The sequence below is a fragment of the Rhipicephalus microplus genome, chromosome 3 (genome assembly GCF_043290135.1).
Source record: "Rhipicephalus microplus isolate Deutch F79 chromosome 3, USDA_Rmic, whole genome shotgun sequence".
NCBI classification, from domain to species: Eukaryota; Metazoa; Arthropoda; class Arachnida; order Ixodida; family Ixodidae; genus Rhipicephalus; species Rhipicephalus microplus.
Genome location: NC_134702.1, coordinates 69,766,940 through 69,787,033, shown reverse-complemented (window position 1 = coordinate 69,787,033; position 20,094 = coordinate 69,766,940). Strand labels below are relative to the sequence as shown.

Genomic DNA, 20,094 nt, shown 5'->3' with positions numbered 1-20,094 from the left:
TTTTTTACCTCTCTGACCCCCTAACGTTCATACAGACTCCGAAGCGACACTGGCGTCAGTGGCGTCGCCTCACGATTCCCTGTCGGAACCGGCAGTGTCTTCACTGTCCCACAGACGGTCATCTTTCGTTCCGTCGAGCACATTGGAAATGCCAGTCTTTTTGAAGTTCTTGCTGACCACCTTGTGGGAAATGGTACTCCACGCTTCGAGAATCCACGAGCAGCGGACTTCCACGAACGGTCTCCTGATTTTGCCACTTGGCGTGAAATCGTGGTCACTCGCCGCCATCCACTCTGCGTACAGCCTTCGATGTTGTCCTTGCACGGTTTCTTCAGTGACACATCCAGAGGCTGTAGCAGCGAAGTTAGACCCCCAGGGAGCACTGCGATTTTCGTGCCCCGCTCTTTCAGCTCAGTACAGACAATGTCAACAAGAACGAGATAGCCTCAAAAGCTGTCCAGCACAAGAAGTGAAGGAAGCAGAAGTGCTCCTGCTCTTCGTCCCCAAACCGTCTTGATCCAATTGTCCATGAGGTCTGCCGTCATCCACCCTTTTACTTGAGCGTGGATGTGGATGCCATGGGGAATGTTTCCCTTCGGAATAGTTTTCCGTTTCAGAATAACATATAGCAGCAGCTTCCGCCCATCTGCCGTCACTGCGAGCATCACGGTGCATCGCTGCTTTCGAGGACGCTTCGAGCACCTTTCTCGTTCACAGTAGTGTTTCAAGGCATGTCGAGCGTCAACGGCGTTTGGTCAGCGTTGCCTATCTGTGACAACAGGAAGCTGTACTTCTGGCATATCCTCGTGACGAACCTGTGGAAATCAATCACCTTGTCTTCGTATGCGGATGGAAGTCGCTGGCACAACAACGTCCGCCGCCTCGGCGACAGTCCATTCCGCTGCATGAAGCGTGTCGTCCAACCGGAACTGGCGCGAAAGTCCTTTGTGGCCAGCCTCTATGAAACTGTGCGCGCCTGGATCCGTGTCATGTCTAACGACACTGCACAACCGTCCTTGCGCATTTCCTTCACGTATTCGAGGACTGCCTTTTCAGTGTCGGGGAGCTTGCCAGATTTGGGTTCGCGGAAAGCCCATCGCGTGCTGTTAGTAGCCATGAGCTTGTCGCGCTGTTTTTTCCAATATCGGATCCGAATTTCGTCGACGCCGAAATGTCTTCCGGCAGCGCAGTTGCCGTGCTCTAGCGCGTAGTCAAGCACCTTCTGCTTGAACGCGGCAGTAAAGCTCGCATACCACCCCATGGTGAAATGGCGCTTCAACAGACGATCACAAAGCACACACACACAAAAAAAAAACGTGGTCTCAGGAAAAACATTGCTGCGGGATGAACACAGATCGACCAACAGGCGGCGGCCGCTGTAACATTGCGGGATGTCAAAACAAACATGGCGGCTGACGGGAGCGAAGCGACCGCATTTTTTTTTTTTCTTTTCGTCAGATATGGAAGTTGTGAGTATGTCACGTGCGTCAAAACAGTTTCTTCCATCTAAATAAGGAATGCTTTCATTTAAATCAGTAAAATGACGGCATTAGTGTAGTGATGCCTGCTTTCAGATTACAGAGACAATGATAGGGGCGTTCAGCTGCCACAGACATAAAAACACATGGCGGGCATTCAGTGAAAACTGCGGCATTTGCCCTTACTGCAATCCTGAATGGCACGTTTCCGCCAACGGTGGGCAAAAATTAAGAATATGTTTGGTGCGTGCAGTTGGCAAGTTTCATTTGACAGATAATAAAGGCGATGATGATCGGCTAGACTTGGCACATGACATATCGATGCGGCAAGTTCGGGTTGCGATCATTATGCGGGGGAAATAAAATCAAATTTAGACGACAAAATTTAGGGGTGCGATCATTACGCGAGTGCAATCATTACGTGAGTAAATACGGTAAGCGGGAACGTAACAATGAGGTTCTACTGAAATTCGCTGATGACTGGAAAACAGTCCGCTTGCTCATGCGAATGTGTTTTCACCAAGTGTGGCTTGCTTGCTTTTACTGTTTGCAGCTTGTAAGCAACCCCGACCTCCTGCGGCAGCTGATGGAAAATCCATTTGTCCAGTCGCTCATGTCGAATCCGGACTACATGAGGCAGCTCATAGTCGGCAACCCTCAGATGCAGCAACTCATGGAGGTGAGCCGTGGGGTATTCTCACAACATCCTACATATACAATTTAGTCATAGTAAAACTCTAGTGATATAATTATGGTTGGATTTGAATGTGGTGCAAATTTGTAGTGCATTCCTGCCCAAATGCATAATACATAATAATACACAATAATATTATCATTATTAGAAAGCTAATGAAAATTAAGATTTAAATACAGTAGACTCTCAGTAAACACAAATTTGTTAAGCGGCATGGCTGCTTAAATGGAACAACTTACTCTGATAAGATTGGTTTCATACTTGAATGCTGCAACTCACTTCACCTCTCAGTAAACAGAACTGTTAAATGGAACACATTTTCCCAATCCCTTCAGGTTCCGTTTAATGAGAGTCTACTGTATTATGTTGTAGCTTGATTATAAGTCTGATGTCATGAGTTTATTTTACTTTCACATTCACTGTATATTAGCTCAATAAAATTATAATAGAGAAAGCATTTTTCTTTTAGTGTTAATTACAGTAAAAGCTCAATATGAAGTTGTTTTTATTTGAACTGACACCCTAGTCTCGGTGCAGTCCTCTGTATTTTCTCCAGTAAAAACTCCCGATACTTCATTGATATGTGGGGTTTAACGTCCCAAAACCATCCCGATAATTCAAACGCATTGGTTAATTCGGACTGCGAGCTTCTGGTTTTCACCACTTTTCGCTGAAGTCGGCCCACAGTGATCACAATATGTTCCAAAACCAAACCCAACTGCATTTACTGGTGATGCAAAACAACAAAACAGTGGCATTTCTCAGCAGATTAGAATTTGAACGCAACGTTGGAGTTTTCAGGCAAGCTGCGAACGATGGTCATGGAGTCGCGAATGAAGAAATGCCAGCAAATGCATGTTACTGATTACTTAATTTTGATTTCATTATGTCTGATGAGTAAATTATGAATGCATGTCTGTGCTTGTTAGTTGCTTATCGTTGACTGATTGGTTAATTTTGTTTTCTGTTAGAGCTCCATGAACCTAGTTTACGAAATCACCTGCCACAAACATTTGGTTGCGCATAATTTGCTATTGCAAGTCCGGACTCTGCTTACGAGTTTCCGCTTGCGCAATGAGGCGTGTTGTACATTTATTCTGGCGCCCACCTGCTGTTTCAAGCTCTGCTTAATTAGAACTACTTTATGGTCTCATTCGACTTCAAACTATCTAGCTGTTATTGTACTAGAGCAGAGAGGTGCGTTAGGTAACTGTGTTGGTAAAAGTCCTTCCTTGCCTGCAGAGAAACCCCGAAATAAACCACCTACTGAACAACCCCGAGATGCTTCGGCAGACGATGGAAATGGTGCGGAACCCGTCAATGCTGCAGGAGCTGATGCGCACCCAGGACCGAGCTATCAGCAACCTTGAGGTACGGCCACTTCCTCATCCTGGCTCATGGTGGATTTCTCACTTGGAAATGAGCTGTGTGCGCTTCTTGCGGGGGCATTTTGCTGAACTAGCACTATCAGTGCTCATGCGGGACCTTGAAAACCATTGAATTTGATAAGGGAGTTTTCAAGGCCTTGAAAGTGCCGGATTTCTGTAAATCCTTCAACATCGTTGAATTTCTCTTTTTATTTTATTCAATTAACATTGTTGCACATTCCACGACGCGTTATTTGTGATGCCGTGAATATAGCAGGTGGTATACGTAATGTGCCTAGTCGCTGTTAAGAGATGACGCTCAATAAATCCTTCAAAATATTTTAATTTCTCTTTTCATTTTATTCAATTAAACATTGTCGCACATTTCACAATGCGTTATTTGTGATGCCGTGAATACAGCAAAAGCTCATTAACTCGGATCTCAAGGGACCGGAGAAAATGTCCGAGTTAGTCGAATTCCGAATTATCGAACGTACCATGAAAACAAAAGGAAAACGTACGCGGCACAGACAAACCTTTATTTCTTAAAACAGTGCATTATTTTTGCCTGCCTCGCCGTCGGAATTTCCGGCAGAACGATCTTATTTAATCCAATCAGGTGGTGGTGTGCACGTTCACTGTTGCGAGAACAAACACAGAACCCCTCGAGGACGGCGAAGGCTTCGGCGGTCTCCTGCACGATGCGGCGACGTCGCGTCGTTCGTCACGTCTTTCAATATCATAACCTATCTTTCAAGATCATTTGCTAGCTGCTGTGGCCACTTAAGGGGGGACGCGGGTCTTAGAATGGTGAAAAATGGCCAAAAAGTCGATTTTGAGAAAATGCGATATTTGAAATTTTTAGACCTATAAGCACGTGTCCTCAAATTGTGAACGCTGAATTCGATCAGTAAATGGATTAAAATTGATTATGAAGTCGCCACGGGAGCCGCAAAACAACCCACGGCAGGTCAAATTTGTTCAAACTTCCCGCGCGCGCCGCCGGCGAGGCAGTCGGCCAATCGCCGCCATCTTGGGCTTGTTTTGAAGCTGATTCCTTTGTGCGCGTTTTGCCACCCTTCAAAATGGCGTCGCTTAAACAGAACGGCTGCCCTCACCCCTTTTCCGGAGCCCCCTTCCGAACCGCTGATTGGCCGGAGCGCGCGCGCACCGGCCGAGCCCCCTGTTCCTCGCTTCCCATTGGCTGATGCGGCCAAAGTTGCCCACGCTTTTTGTTTTGTATATTGTTCGTCGGTCGCCGGTTCCCGTTCGCGCATGTTGTTCGTCTGCTTCCCGCACGTGCCTGCTTGTGCTACGCGACCGACGCACCGACTTTCCGTCTTTTGCTGGCATGATTGAAGACGCTTGTCTAAAGAAGAAGACGCGCCAAGCGTACGGCAAGAAACGGAGGCGCCCGTGGAACGCCCGCCAGAAGAAAGCAGCCGACAATGTGCAGCCGACAATGTGCAGCCGATTTCACCCGATGCCGCTGAAGCGGCGCATTCCGACGACGGCGCGCAGCCGCAGCCGCTTGTGTCCGAAGCGGTGCACTCTCCTGTGCCTTGCAGCAGCACCTCATCGGATTGTGTCGTCGTCGGATCGTCATCTTGCACTTCCAGTAGCATCGTAGACCGCATTGACACGACGTTTTATTCGGCGGACGAGTTTGCTGAGTGCGCGAGAAACGCAACGGGCTTGAAGGCATCACTCGCATCGCAGTGCGCGACGGAACGTAAGTTGAGTAACTAGATATTGATCTGGAGGATGTTAGCAAAGAAAACGGGTCAGAATTTGTTATTGTTGATCTGGCGGCGATACGCTCGTTATTTGGACTTGTCGCGTGCCCAGAATGTGGTGAAAGAAGCGTCACTATTTCAAAGGCCAAGAAAGAGTGCGGGCTGTGTTCGAAGCTCATAGTCACGTGCGGCAGTTGTGATTTTCGCGAAGAGCGTTTTTCGTCCCCCACGTAAGCCGACGAGACGGACGCCAAAAGAAGGCCGTTTGAAGTTAATATGCGTGCCATAAAGGCCATCAACAGCATCGGCAAGGGGGCAACGGCTCTGTCGGACTTCTTCGCCGGGATGAATATTTCGCATCGAGGGCTTCACCACAAGAGTTACCAAAGCCACATGAATATAATGAAAGAAGCTTGCTGTGCGACTGCTGCCGAATGTGAAGCGGCGAGCGTTGCTCGCGTCAAGGAGCTCTATGCGGAGTTCGGCAACGCGTCCGGAAACGTCGACGTCATTTATGACGGCACCTGGCTTACGCGTGGACATAGCTCGCATATATGTGTTGGCTGCATTGTTGAGATGTATAGTGGCCTCGTGATAGACCATATCGTGCTATCGAACTTTTGCCTGGCTTGCACCACAGGACCCAAGGAAGGAGAAGCAGGACATTCTGCCTGACTCATTCAGCATGCCCCTCTGTGCCAGAAGAATGTTGATTGTAATGCTGGCCAGATGGAAGTGGAGGCAGCACTACGCTTGTTTGAGCGGTCACTTGAAAAGCACAAGCTTCGTTATACGACAATGCTGTCGGATGGCGACAGCAGGACATTCCATGCACTCACAGAAAAAGAGGTGTACGGCTTCATAAAGGTGGCCAAAAAGGACTGCATAAATGATGTACACAAGCGTATAGGAGCTGCCTTACATACCCTTGTAGAGAAAAAAAAGCTCAAGGTGGTTCACTTGGTGGAAGGGGCAGACTTACGCAACAAAAGATAAAAAAAGATCACCTCATACTATGGCTACGCATTGAGAAGCCACAGGAACGATGTTCCAGGTATGCAGAAGGCTGTTCTAGCAACTTTGAACCACGTCTTCAACTGACGAGGCACCAAAGCATGAGCTTTGCCCTGAAGGCCCTGAATCCTTGTGCAAATTTTAGAGAGCTCTTGCGAAAAATGAGAAGCCGCCACCACACAAGGACAGCCTGCCTGATTTCGTAACTGAGGCATTAGAGCCTGTGTTTAGGCGACTGAGCAACAATGCCCTTTTGGAAAGGTGCAGCGATGGGATCACCCAGAACCCAAGTGAGAACCTGCACGCTATGATTTGGCAGCAGGCCCCCAAAACTCAGCATGCATCCTTGCGGAGCATTGAAAGGGCAGTTGCCGAATCAATCAGCCGCTTCAACCAAGGCACAATCAAGAGCAACGTGGAATTGCCGAGAAGCTGGGCTACAGGGCTGGCAATAACTTGGTGCGTCGCAGCCTTGAGAAGGACAAGGGCAGGCTGCAAAAATCGTGAAGAGAGCATCTCGACAGCAGTTCAATAAAGGAAAGACTTTCAAAGCGTCACAAGCCAGCAGGGGACTCTGCTTACAGCCCTGCTCTGCTGTAAACAGTCATGATGGCAAATAGTGAGAATTTTTGCAAAAATAAATATTCTTGGTTTTAGACCTAAACATTGTGTAAATCTATTGTCTATCCAAGGACAACATTATTACATGATTTTTTTTGTGTTCCTTTCACTTGCAAGGCCACTGGAACGACCACAAAGTAAAACAATAATTCTCATGCTGAGTCAATGACTATTTTATAGTTCTAGAACAAGCTGTGAGCAGTATTCTGGGTGGGTACAGTGAAATTTAGCATGGCCATTTATCGTATAATATAGAGCTACAGAGCGATCTCATTAATATCGCTGTAGCTTTACTTTAGCAAAGGTTAAAGTTGCTAGAAACTTTAAACGCGTTTTTCTCGGTTCAATGTTTTTGCACATTGCACTCGGCCTTACGAGGGTTTTTGCTATGTTAAACTTAGTGAATGCGACAAAGTTGGTATCATTTTATTCGCCTTGAGATGATCTAGGGGGTGATGCTATTTCTATTTCTCTAGCATCACTTTCAAAAATTGCCATTGAAGATTTTAGTGAGAGAAATTTATGGTAATATAGTGACCATAAGTGTTCGTCCATTTTCTTGCTTATAAAATGCCTTCAAATGGATAAAAATAGCATCACCCCCTACAGCAAGTCTCCAGCATTGGGATTATGCATTCACTTTTTGGATTTAGCAAGAATAAATTGCCAAGAAGTCCCGTAAGAAGTACGCAATTAATTAAGGTTCAGACATTCATATTCTCTAAACCACATGAAATATTAAGAAACAAATTACAGATTTGAAATCAGTGTGAAAAACTAGCTTAGGTTGCGAAGTTTGGTTAAGATTGAGGAAAAAAATAAACAAAAATTTAGAACCCACGTTCCCTCTTAACTCCTGTGACGGTCGCCATGAAGCGTGATGGCGGCGGCAACGTGCACAAACACAGCCGCAACACCCGAAGTCACAACACGAACCATGGCACCAGTAGGCGTAGCATGGGCGTAGCGAGCAGCTGTTAGTAGACACTGGATGCGCTGGGGGCCCAAGCACTACCGCCGTGTGGTGACTAGCGCCACCTAGCCACTTCCTCCTCATTTACTATAAATCGTCATATTCTGCAGCAGTTCGCTCGGTTTCGGTTTCTCCAAAACTCTGGTTCTGCCGTCGGTTACGGCAAGCGGTGCTTGAGCCTCCAAGCCGCCAAGATTGCGCGACTCTGGAGTCCCGATAGCCCTCTCCGGAGTTGGCCGAGATAACCCGTGCGCGGCTAAATCCCTCCGAATTAATGAGCATTTGACCTCATTGAAATATACACAGTTTTGCCAGGACCGCACCGCGAGTCCGAGTTAATCAAATTTCAGAGTTAACGAGGTCCAGATAAACGAGCTTTTACAGTATAGCAAGTGGCATACGTAATGTGCCCAGTCGCTGTTTAGGGAAGACGCTCCTCGAAAGAACTTTTTTTTTTATTTCTAGTCATAGACTCTTTGAAATACTGTTGTTAATATAGTTTGTCATGGAGATTATAAATATGCAATCATAGTTAGTGTAGCTGCTATAGTTATTGAGTTATGCCATGCACAATAGCAAAAAGTTACGTTGTTTGCAGATACTCTTTTATGTACTTAACTTTCAGTAAAAGCTTTGTCTCTAATCTTATTTTGACTCTTGGTAGATAGTGAAGTGCAAATATCTATCCAGATATGTCACAGAAATATTGGAACCAAGAGAAAAAATCGTATTGAATGACTAAATATTTTCAATCTTCCTTGAAACAATAATTTAATATTTTCACGACTTATTCTTGTAGGCATTGCAATTTCGAGTAGATATTTGCATTCTGCATGTGCTGAATATACGTGCCTAGTTTCGTTACTATACAATAAGTATAAGTGTCTAAAAGGCTGCCTGGAAAACGTGAAATTGTAAAAAAAAAAAATTGGAAATGAGAAAAACAAGTTTGGAAGTTGGCATTTATTAGGAAACCATTTTTTTTTTTTTTGCATCAAATCGGGGCACGATGAAAAGCAGCTTGCATTGAATGCTTGGAAGACCGAGAATCGCACAGAATCGTGAAATTTGGTCGTGGTCTGCACTTATAGCGCATGCTGCCAGAACTGCCTTCACGTTTACAGCAAAGCTGTCACGCAAGCTGCGGCTGTCGGAACGAGCGCTCGTCCCCTGGTCCCTGGCCGAAGTAATACGTGTCGACGCGTGCATGAATGATAGTGTAGATTTAGGACAATCGATATTTCCACAGCACAGTTCGAGGATTGCCGAAAGCCCTTTGCGCTTTCCAGCTGCCTCTCGGACGCCGCGTCTCCGTTCGCAACAGGTTGGGCATTGCGCACCCACCACAAAGTCAGTCATCGCATCGATTTCGCAAAGCAGCGTGTTGGCAGTAGCAGCACCTACTGGTCTACATTCACTCTTGAAGAATGCGCTATTCATTTGGGATGCACTGACGAATTCCATGGCAGCGGCTATATTACAACCACTGTCGCCGCGGGGTTCGGCATCAGAATTAGGACTATCCGAAATCGGAGCATCGGGGTGTTGGTCAGCGGTGAAATCGGCGTCCACTGTCACTTTGGGAAGTATTTGACGCTGTTTCCCTGGATTCTTGGGGCGAGTTCTGAACTTTCGACTATCTAGAGTGCACTTTTGGGGCTTGCCATGACGCAAAACTAGAGAGAAACGCCGAACAACTCGATTGCGACATCCGAAGCTTCGCTCTTTTGCCGGAAAGATAGGAGGGGGAGGAGGCGGGGCGCACCGCCGACCAATGGCGGCCTCGCGCTGCTTGTCGCGATATTCAAAACGCGTGGCGTATGCGTTTTGTTGTTGTTGTTGTTGTTTATTCTTCGTGAAGATACGAGACTGGCTACTAGTGGATTGTGAAGGGGAAGGCCTTCGCAGCATGCGTGCACGATTGCGAATGGCGGCCAACGCGTCGTTGTTGCGACAGGACAACATGAACAACGCAATTTTTGGTGACTTTTGCGCATTTCTCACGTCACCGCTTCCCACATGGAAGCATTTTAAAATCATTTCTTGTGCGAATTTTAGCTTGATATTTTCAGAAGTAAAAGATTAGAGTCCAAGGATGCCAATACCAAAAGAAAAGCCAATACAAAAAGAAAAGTCAATACAAAAAGAAAAGTCCAATGCCATAAGAAAAGCGAAAGTTTTCGGGAAAACCGCGACTTTTCGACCCATGTCTCCCGTTAAGGAATTGACTGCTACAGCAGACTCGTATGCAGAAAAGGCAGTAACAATTGACTTGCATCATCAAGTCAAACAGTCTTTGTTAGGAAGACCGCCAACACCAAGTAGCAAGAAACTATGATTCAATGTTGCTAGAAATAAAATGTCTAGGCTTGTGCGAATATTTGAATGCTTCGAATGAATAGTTGAGTATTCGAATTCGCTTCAATTTGAATTTAAATTATCGAGTATTTTCGAGGTATTCGCAATGAACGCATAGGTGTACAGTCGAGACGACGTATAATGACCTTACTTGAAACAAACTTTTGCTTAAAACGAACAATATCCGCGTGACCGTGGAAATATACATTGTTTCAATGACACAAAATAGCACTTACAACGAACGTCTCCGAGCGCCACCGATCGGTCACAGCGAACGGAGTCTGCACTCTGCGGACTTCCCGGGAAACCATTTTTAACCACGGATGAGGCATCATCTGAAAGGTGCCCATAGATTTTTATTGTTGAATGCCGATCCTGCCTTCGTGCCCACCTAGTTGCCGCTCCCCTGACCACTCTTTGTTACGCACCCTTCCGTCCTTTGTCCCCCCGCTACTCTGAGCGCCCGGCATCACCAGACGTGGCCCGTGTTTTCACACTGCCATGCATCTTTTGTAGACCAGTCAGCCATCTCCCCTGTTTTTGATCGCTGGTACTGTCGTTGACGTCGCCGGCCTGGAGTGACCAGACCATTTGCCAACATAGTCTGTATCCGATCGCCTGTGTCTTATCCTATCATTCTAGTGCACACGCGTACGATACCCCATTCACTCTGAGAATTCGTGATTCTTTTCGTGTTTAGGACCTTGCTCACTTCGCACTCAACTGAGCATGCCCTCCGCACGCGCGTGGTAACGTAAAAATGGTTGTTAATTTGCATGGAACGAATCGCAAAATATCGGAAGTCAGTAATGCCACGTGAACCTGCCGGCGCAACAAAACAATTCTTTGACCACAGTCGCCGCAAAAAGAAAAAGGCTTTGTGGTGGGCACTTAAGACAGTATTGGCTCTGGTACTGTGTTTATTCCCTTCCCTTGTTGGTGGTGATGGTGCATCCCAGGAAATGCAAATTTGTAACTGGTGGTTAGTGCGTTGTATGTTGAATGCCTAGTGATGTCGTGCTCCCGACATTTACGTATTAACGGGATTTCACTGTATAGTTTAGATTGCATGAAACTAACTGGACCAGTTATTGATGTTACTGATCCTTCTTCCTTGGCTTCCCTCGTTCTTTGCAGAGTGCTCCGGGTGGCTACAATGCCCTGAGACGCATGTACACGGAGCTGCAGGAGCCCATGATGAATGCAGCGCAGGAACAGTTTGGTGGAAACCCGTTTGCATCCTTGCTTGAAAACAGTGAGTCTGTGTTCTGACTGGTAATAGCAAGAGTGGCAAAGTGGCTGTTCATGCATTTGACTGCGTTCACAGCAGAACTACACCTATCTTTTTTTGTGTGTCTGTAATGTAAAGTAAACGTAGTGTGGAGTCAAGAGATCGTGACTCTAAGGGGTCTGATGATGAACATCAGATGTAGCTGTAGGGATCGATTAATCCCCAAGTGACATCTCTGTACTGCAAAAAGATGAGGCACGCTCTAATGGGGGATCTTGGATTCATTTCGGCCCCCTGGGTTTCTTAACCGGTGCCTTTTCCTATGCAGACGAGCACTTTTGCATTTAGGTATCATTGAAGTCCTGTCACGGTGGCCATGATTTGTTCTTGTGACCATTTGCTGAGGAGTGTCACCATGTGAGTGTTAAGCCTTCGTAGCGTGTGCAAGGCCGATTGTGGAACTCATAGTTGCTACAATCTATCGGTGGCATTTTTGCTTAGCTCTAGGACCGTTAAGCTAGCTTTGGGAGTAAGTTGGGCTTAGACTGGTGCTCTTTTGGCATTTGCGCACGATCGTCATGACTAATTGCACAGCTCTTACACGGCACACTCTGCCTTCACTCAAAAGCTCCAGTGCCCCCTTTAGTTCTTGCCCCTTCTTTGTTTTGTAAGCCGGACAGGCTGCAAACATTTAAGCACTGTGTGATGTGCTATGATGTGCTATCTTGTGTTCTACTCAAGCTCGCTTGTCATAGTGTTCTGCTGCTGCATACATGTCATGGGTTTGATTCCTGGCTGTATGAGAGATCAGACTGGGATAAAGGTGTAAAAAGAAGGCATTGCCTCATCACAGTGGTGCTGCTCATAGCCTACCCTTTTGCTTTAAACATAGCTCCCCTTTCCACCACCGTTCTATAATAGCTCATGGCTTTTTTTCAGCGTAATATATTTATGTGTGGTACAGGAAGCAGCCACATAAGCGCATAAAAAAAAAAAATCATAAGTTCAGGGGAGGGTGGAAGCGTGAAGAGGCAACATTCGTGAACACGAAGTTGTTACTGGAGCTGACATTTCATCAAGCGGACTCATCTTCTTTGAAGCTGCAAGAGCAGCAGCCTTGAAGAAACCAAGTCTTCTTGTTAAAATGTTAGCTCCACCAGCACACCCTGTTATCAAATTCTTCATCTCCACATGTGTACAATGTGGCACCATGTAAAGACGCAAGAACACCAATGTGAGGGCAAATTATTGCCCGCAACCTCGTTTTTCTGGAATGCGAGCAGTGTGGCGAAATCTGGCCATTCTCGTTATGCAGATGCGCAGGCGGGCAATGCGCCCCAGGGTCAGTCGCAGTCATCGCAAGGAACGGAGAACCGCAACCCGCTACCCAACCCATGGGCACCCGGCGGTGGCTCTGCGGGAAGTGGTGGCAGCACGGGCACGGCTGATGGTGGCAGCACCACAGGGGGCACTGGCAGTGGCCTGGGAACGAGTAGCATGTTTGGCACGCCCGGGATGCAGAGTGTCATGCGGCAGCTGGCCGAGGACCCAAGCCTCATGCAGAACATGATGACTGCGCCCTACATGCAGAACATGCTTCAGGTGATGGCCGCCAATCCGGACATGGCAAGCCAGGTGGGTATCAGCTCTAATGTCCATGTACTGTGTGTGCATCTTGGCTCATTGGTAATGAAATCCGTCAGCTGGGGTTGGTCTGCGGCTTTTCATTGGGGTTGTGTCAAACAAACAAACAAGCAAGCCCTCTACATTTCCTGGCATATGTATGTCGTCTAAAGTGGTGCAGCAATGCTGAAGCTCAGTTAAGGGGGGACGTGGCAAGTAAAACTAATTTTTTTATTAATGTACTGTTTGTGATGAAATTTGGTGTGTGTATGTGGATGATTGTGAGGATTCCAAATATGAAAACCGTTTTCAAATACCTCTTGTACTTTTTGAGTTACAAGCATAATTATACTAATTAATGCTCTTCACACTTAAAGAGATAATTATTGCTAAATGAAATTATTTTTTCATATTATTATGTTCCCAAAGCATCAACTTGTGCAAAGAAGCTATTAGTTGATTTTTCTAGTTCTTGTAACCATAAATAAAATTTCCAAAACATGAATGTTGTTTTGCGCACACATCGCAGTAATTATAAAATGTGTTCTAAAAATTTTAAATGATGAGTAAGAAGAGAGATAAAGCTTTATTGCACTGCTAAAGGCCTCCTGAGCCTAGTGCAAAAAACGGAACGACTCTATCAGTCTTTGTTAGAAAATGACGGATGTTCTAGCGAAGGCACATAGGCGAAAATCAAGAGTTGAGAAAACTGACTTTGAAAGTTCACTCTTGTTTGGAAGTTCACAACATGCCTAAAACACTCAGAATCCTCCTGGGCAGTAATCCTGAGATGCTGTGGCCTTGGCCTCTGTAGAGCGCAACCCAGTTTTGCGCTTCTTTGTCGTGGAACAATGCGCCTTTTGAGCCCTCTTTACCCTTTTGGCATCCTTTTCGGCTGCTCGCCGCAAAGAGCAGTCTCCTGGATTGATGCCCAGTTGAGCAGTGATCTCTTGCAGCGCACTCTTGCATCCACCATTGAAACGGCAGACTGCATCTGCAACTGCACTTTCCACACTTCGAAGGGAGGCGAACTGGCTCTTGGACTGGAGTGACCAAATGAGGCTGTTCATACTCTCCACAGCGTTCTGGGTTTTTCCCTGCGCACACCTTTCAAGGAGCTCTTTGTTCGAGAGGCGCTTGTAGATTGGCAGCAGTGCCACTCGCACGTGAGGGGGCAGTTTATGTTTGTGAGGCGGCAGCGGCTCTCCCTTGGCCAATGCCTGATTGTGCGGGCACCAGGAGTCAGTCCCACTTGGGCACAGGTTGTGGTGTGGATCCTGGTCTGTGGATGTTACATGGTAATAAGTGGCCATGATGGCCCTCTCCATGCCAGGAACATCGTTGGGGTGGCTCTTAATGGCCCAGCCATAATAATTCGTCAACTTCTTTATCAGGCCCTGCGTCAGCCGGCCTTTGCCACCCATGCTCAGTCCTCGGCCTTTGGATTTGTGCTCATCAAGAAGGTTGCGCAAGGAAGTGCCCATTCTTTTTTTCACATGGTTCACACACTCCTGTTTCTTAATCACCATGTAGCCATACACCTTGTCTTGCGTGAGGGCAAGGTACGTACGGCTGTCACCGTCGCAGAGCACATTGATGTATCGAAGCTTGTACTAGGTAAACGATCTTTCAAACGTGATCCTAGCTGCTTCTACTTCCATTTGGCCTGCATTAGCATCGGTGTTCTTTTGGCACTGTGGCTTGTGTTTCTCAAGCCACTCCTCATAGTTGTCGTCACCAGGCTTGGGGCCAACAGCACAGCCTTGGCAGTAGTTGGACAGGACACAGTGGTCCAAGACCAAGCCTGTGTACAGCTCGATTACACAGCCCACGCCAATATGACTTCTGTGCCCCCTCGTCATCCACGTGCCGTCGTAAATGACGTCAATGTTGCCTGGCACTCCTCCTAGGTCCTTGTAAATGTCATGCACCTTCTGTGCACTTTCTGCTTCAATGCGGGTGGCAGCTGATGTGGTGGCAGGGTGGCTGTACTTCCTTTGCAGTCTCTGGTAGGACTTGTGGTGCAGTGCTCGATGCGAAATGTCCATCGCAGAAAAAATGTCATTTATGGCAGATTGTTTTCTGCCAACTGACTGCACAGCCCTCAAAACACGCACGTTTACCTCAAAGGGGTTCGTTTTTTGTGGCCCGGAGCACCTCGGGGACGACCACGCACTGTTCACTCTGCCACAATTGTCACAAAAAAGTTCCATCCTCGCCGCGAGTCCAAGGCAGTGCGTAGTCTCGAGGCGTATCGACCCTTCGTCGCACTTGTTGCACTTTACTGACGAAAGCAGACCGTTCAGCATCTTCTTATTTACAATGAAGAATGTGGAGTCCTTACCGCCGTCATTTTCGTCGCAGCCTTCGTTCAGAAGCTCGAGCTTCCGCTTTGAAGCGGACTTCGATGCTACGGCATCCAAAACATCCCGCCTTGTCTGCGCCCGCTGCGCGATTTCTTCACTGCTCGGAATCTGGGCCGAAACTCGCGATAGAATGTTCGACGCGCGCACGCCCGGAGTTGCAACGGCTGCCGACGCGGTGCCACCGCAATCGGGTTCGCGAGAGCGTCCATCACGGTCGACGGCATCCGGCGGTCTGACATACGACGATGTGGCACCTTCCACACTCTCGGCCTCACAACAATCAGCGAAGGGTCTGAGTAGAGGCTCCGTGACGCTTGAAGAGCATGCTCCGTCCGGAACTGCGACTGGGACGGCAGCCGCAGTCGTCTGCCCTTTGTTCCAAGCTTTCCGACGCTTGCCGTACTTGTGGACGCTCCGGAACTTTTTTTGCGGCAACATAGCACCGCCGTATGAGCAAGCACTCAGAAGAGACCACCGATGTAAACAAAGCTTGGTAAAAAAAGCACGCGAACTATCACAAAAACAGCAAGCTGGCAAAAAACGAAGCGCACGCCGGATGATTCTCGGCACGGCGGCTGCAGATGCGCTCGCGCTTCCAAGGTTGCCAAGGTGCGCGGCGCAGCTTTGACCAGTAAGAGGTCGCGCCTGCTACCACGTGACCCGCGCAGCCAATTGCTGTTCTTCGTTTTCGTTTTTTTACTTGCTCCTCGCGCTTTTATTTTCACTCGGCGAAATACGAGACCGCGACCATCGGGAAGCCGGCTTTCTCCTCTTTCCAAAGCTACCAAAATGGCGGCCCACGGTCAACAACTTGGCGCGTTTGTGCGGCGTGAACAACACCGTTTCAGGGGCTTTTTTTTCGCACTTTTCGGCGACTAGCCTCGGCAAAAACACTATTTGCGGGATTTGTAGCGCACGTTTCGCTGTAATATTTTAGAACAAGGAAGTTGAAGGTCTGAAGATTACGAAAAAAAATAAATCAGAAAATCGCATATTTTGACCAAAATCGGCACTTTACTTGCCGCGCCCCCCCTTAAAGGTCAGAAAACGCTGCCAATCGGTAGTCGAGGCACCTGAGCAGAGGTGAGCCAAATATTGTAGCGCAGCTTGTGGTTTGGAATTCGCTATAAATTCTCAGTCACCTGAAAATTGCTTTCTCTTCTGTCGACAAATGACAGAAAAAGCTAAAAAATCACTCATCATAGCAGTTCTATTAGCCATTGGCTGATTTGAACATGGCGCGCTAGGTGGTTACTCAGAGATCACCGGGGGAGGCCGGGACTTGTCCACGGGTGCCCACGCAATCGCACTGAAAAAGCTGCGCATTAGAAAAAAAAAATTGCTTAAGGTCACGAAGCGTGCGTGACGCATTTTCTTTCCCCATGCCATCCCTCCCTGCTTAGATTCCAGCGCTTTCATCAGGTTGACAGAAGAGAGGATGCGAGTGCGGCATGCGACAAATCTTTGTAACTCTGCTCGTACCAGACGGATTATAAAAATTATTGCAGCGGTGGATTCCTGATGCAATAAGCTCTTTTAGTGAATCCATACCATAGCTTTTTGAAAAAGTGTTGCAGGACCCCTTTGAAATTGGCCTGATGTGCAAAGCTGAAGCAGTAGCTGTTACAGTAGTGTAACCCCAGTATTGTGTCCAATGATTTTGCAATGTGCCTGGTTTTATGACGAATAGAGAAAAATGACATTTTCTGTCGAATGAGTTCCCGAAAGACATTCGCACTCAATTTCAAAGTGAATGAATAGTCTAAACACCAGGGACTTTTTGGGAAATCAAGGTTAACTTCTATATTCGAAACTTCTTTAATTTGTAAAGATCTGATTGTTTACTAGATGTGCAAAAGTTACTTTAAGAAAAAAGCTACTCTCTAATACAGGGACTGGACAATGGCCATGTTTCATTTTCTTTTTTCGCTCTGTTGTCGTTGTTGCTTTGCTCTGTTGTCGTTGTTGCATTTCCCACTTGACATGGAACAAATTTTATGGAGACAGGCCATATTTGAGCATGAAGTGAGCCCACGTGGACTAGCTTTACAATGCGTCCTGTTGCCATTTTGTTATGGTGATCTCAAAACATATACTTGGCCGTTGCTAATGCCGTGAGTCAGTCAGTCAGTCAGTCAAAAAACTTTATTCGGTCCTGAGAAGACGAGAATGCCCCCGTCAGGGGGTACTGTCTGGGGGCCCCGCCCACGATGGCACCAGGACCTTAAAGCTCTCGGCGACTTCGCGGGCTCTCTGGACAGCCCATAGCTGCTGGTCCTTTGCGGAGCTGGTGATAAGCTGCAGCCAGTCTTCTTCAGTGAAGGGAGACTCTGAGCCCCCGTGCAAGTCGTGACACTGCCACAGCATGTGCTGGAGGGTGCACCTCGGATGACCACAACGCGGGCAGCGTGGGTCTATTCCGTCTACGAATTTTGACCAAATTGTTGTAATCACTTGACTCATTTTGGGACATGCGCTTTCCAAATAATGTCTTAGCTCCGCGAAGTTATCCTGCAATATCAGTCTAAAAATTATCCTAAAAATCATCCTAAATAAAAATCACCCTAAAAATGGCGAATTATGAAGTCATCCATGCTCGTGCCAGCATGGTGCGTTACATAAACTTTATGCCACATGACAGCTGGCAGCATAGTTTTGTTTTCACGCTGTAGACAGCTCACTGTGGCTACATCTAAGCATTACCATGCCAAACGAATTTTTCAGTTTTTGAACGTGTTTTCAACTACGCTTTAAGGGGGGACACTGTACTTAAGACGAAATGCCAGATATTTTCATGCGTTTATAAACAAAATTCACCGTGTGATTGAGTTTTTGATGCTGATTTCGAAAATGCAATTACTGTTCCTCTAAATTAATTAGTTTTCGAGATGTACTAAAATTAATTACTTGTTGTTTGTTGGTATAACGAGACAGGAACTTTGTATTGCAGAGCTACTATTGGCACATGCCTGTATACTAATGAACATAAGCTACACAACTGTAGGAGTGCTTTTTTATTTGATAATTTTAGCAAGGTTTGTCGCACCTTGCACTTCAGTGTTGCAGACACGCCCACTTTATGCTCCAAATTCTGGCAAAAATAAAATTCACACCTACCATTTTGTAAACTAAAGATACAGCTACATGTCACAACAAAAATGACAGTCCTAGCTGCTCTGGAGGCAGAGATATCTTTTAGACAAGTTTGCAACTGCAGCGAAATTTGAATGATGAGAAATCATGCCAACACACAACCAGTCCATTTTGGGCAGACAGCAGCATGGAAAAGCTGTTTAATTACAATGATTTGCAAATTCAGCTTTCTCAGTAGGCACTAGGCAAGTAGTCCTTCTGTTTTGCATCACCTAAATGGCGTTTTTTCAATGCCCGCTGCATGTTTTACGCAGAGGCACACTAGCGAGCTGATGCGGTCGCCTTGGGCTCGTGTGCCGACTAGGCCCCTTACCAGTTCGGTGATGCCGATGTGCGACAAATGTGTGCGCGTAATCCGCGATCCGTCCTATAATAAAACGGTTTCCCGGCTTGTCCAGATTGAGTTGTTGATGTCGCAGACCGACCTCGTGCACTCGCTCATCAATTTCAGGGCTCCAAGAGCAGCGAGGTGTCAGTTTTCTTTTCACGTAAGATTGCCGCATTTTCGAGTGGAGGCCCCGGCGTTATATGTTCATCGTTGCGGATGCGTCGTTACAAGCACTCTACTTGTTGCCAGTAGCCTTCGTTGCACGGGCGGCGAGCACTTTCACCGTATACGGATTGATTTTATGCTGTTTGCCGACGCACGGCGAAGTCCACTCTGGCGACCTCTTCCGTTCCATCGTTGCAAAGATAGCTATCTCTTGCAGCTTCACTTGTGCTTTTTTACTTGCTGTCGTGCAACTGTTGAAGCTCCAAAACACTGCCGCTTTCAGCGATGTTGTCGACAACCAACGGGCTCGTACGTGAGTTAGGCCTACACTGGTGACTCGGCGACCGCCGTTGATCGCCGCGAGTTTGCCTCTCTGTCCTGAGTGATAGCGGGGCTCTTTCTGAAGTTCACAGCGAACGAATGATCGCCACACCCGCTTCACAAATTAGTGCGGCGAGGAATTTCTTTCCTGCGGCAGGCGGTCGACAGCACCATCACAAAATGGCACATGTCCGTGCGCGTCGCAATGAAAAAGCAGATGCCGGACACACCAATTGGCCAATCAGGTGCCTAGGTTTTGTCACGTGCTCCAAGCAGCCATTAGAATCGTGCGGTGGTGCTTCTCGATGACGAGTTTTTGCTGCAAAACCAATAAGCAAGGCGAGCCACTGGTGGCGGGAAATTGAAGATGAAGAACGACCTTTCCAAACGAGACCAAGATGATCACGATAGCTCGCGTGTAACGGCAACAGTTCGGCGTGGAAAAAGCGCGACTTTATTAGCGTCTATTTGTGCTCAGATTCATCTCACAGGGATGTTATAAATATATTTTGTGCCAGAAATAATGACACGAGAAGCTTGAAACTTCTTAGATAAGTGCAAAAATAGGTGCAGATTTCGAAAATGTCAGCTTCAAAAAGTCAATTTTTTTTTGCGATTTTTGGCCTTTTAAGACTTGTGTCCTCCCTTAAATGGAACTAAAACGGG

At 47.0% G+C, this 20,094-nt stretch overlaps 1 protein-coding gene across 2 annotated transcripts in view; it reads left to right on the top strand.

Moving 5' to 3' along the window:
• The window catches only part of Ubqn (ubiquilin), a 51,908-nt gene that overhangs the window by 12,750 nt on the left and 19,064 nt on the right, over positions 1-20,094 (top strand). For both annotated transcript variants that reach the window (XM_075889757.1, XM_037424671.2), the window contains exons 6-9: positions 2,032-2,157; positions 3,415-3,543; positions 11,379-11,496; positions 12,788-13,107. In XM_075889757.1, the coding sequence (XP_075745872.1) occupies positions 2,032-2,157; positions 3,415-3,543; positions 11,379-11,496; positions 12,788-13,107 (693 nt within the window). The remainder of the gene's footprint in view (positions 1-2,031; positions 2,158-3,414; positions 3,544-11,378; positions 11,497-12,787; positions 13,108-20,094) is intronic.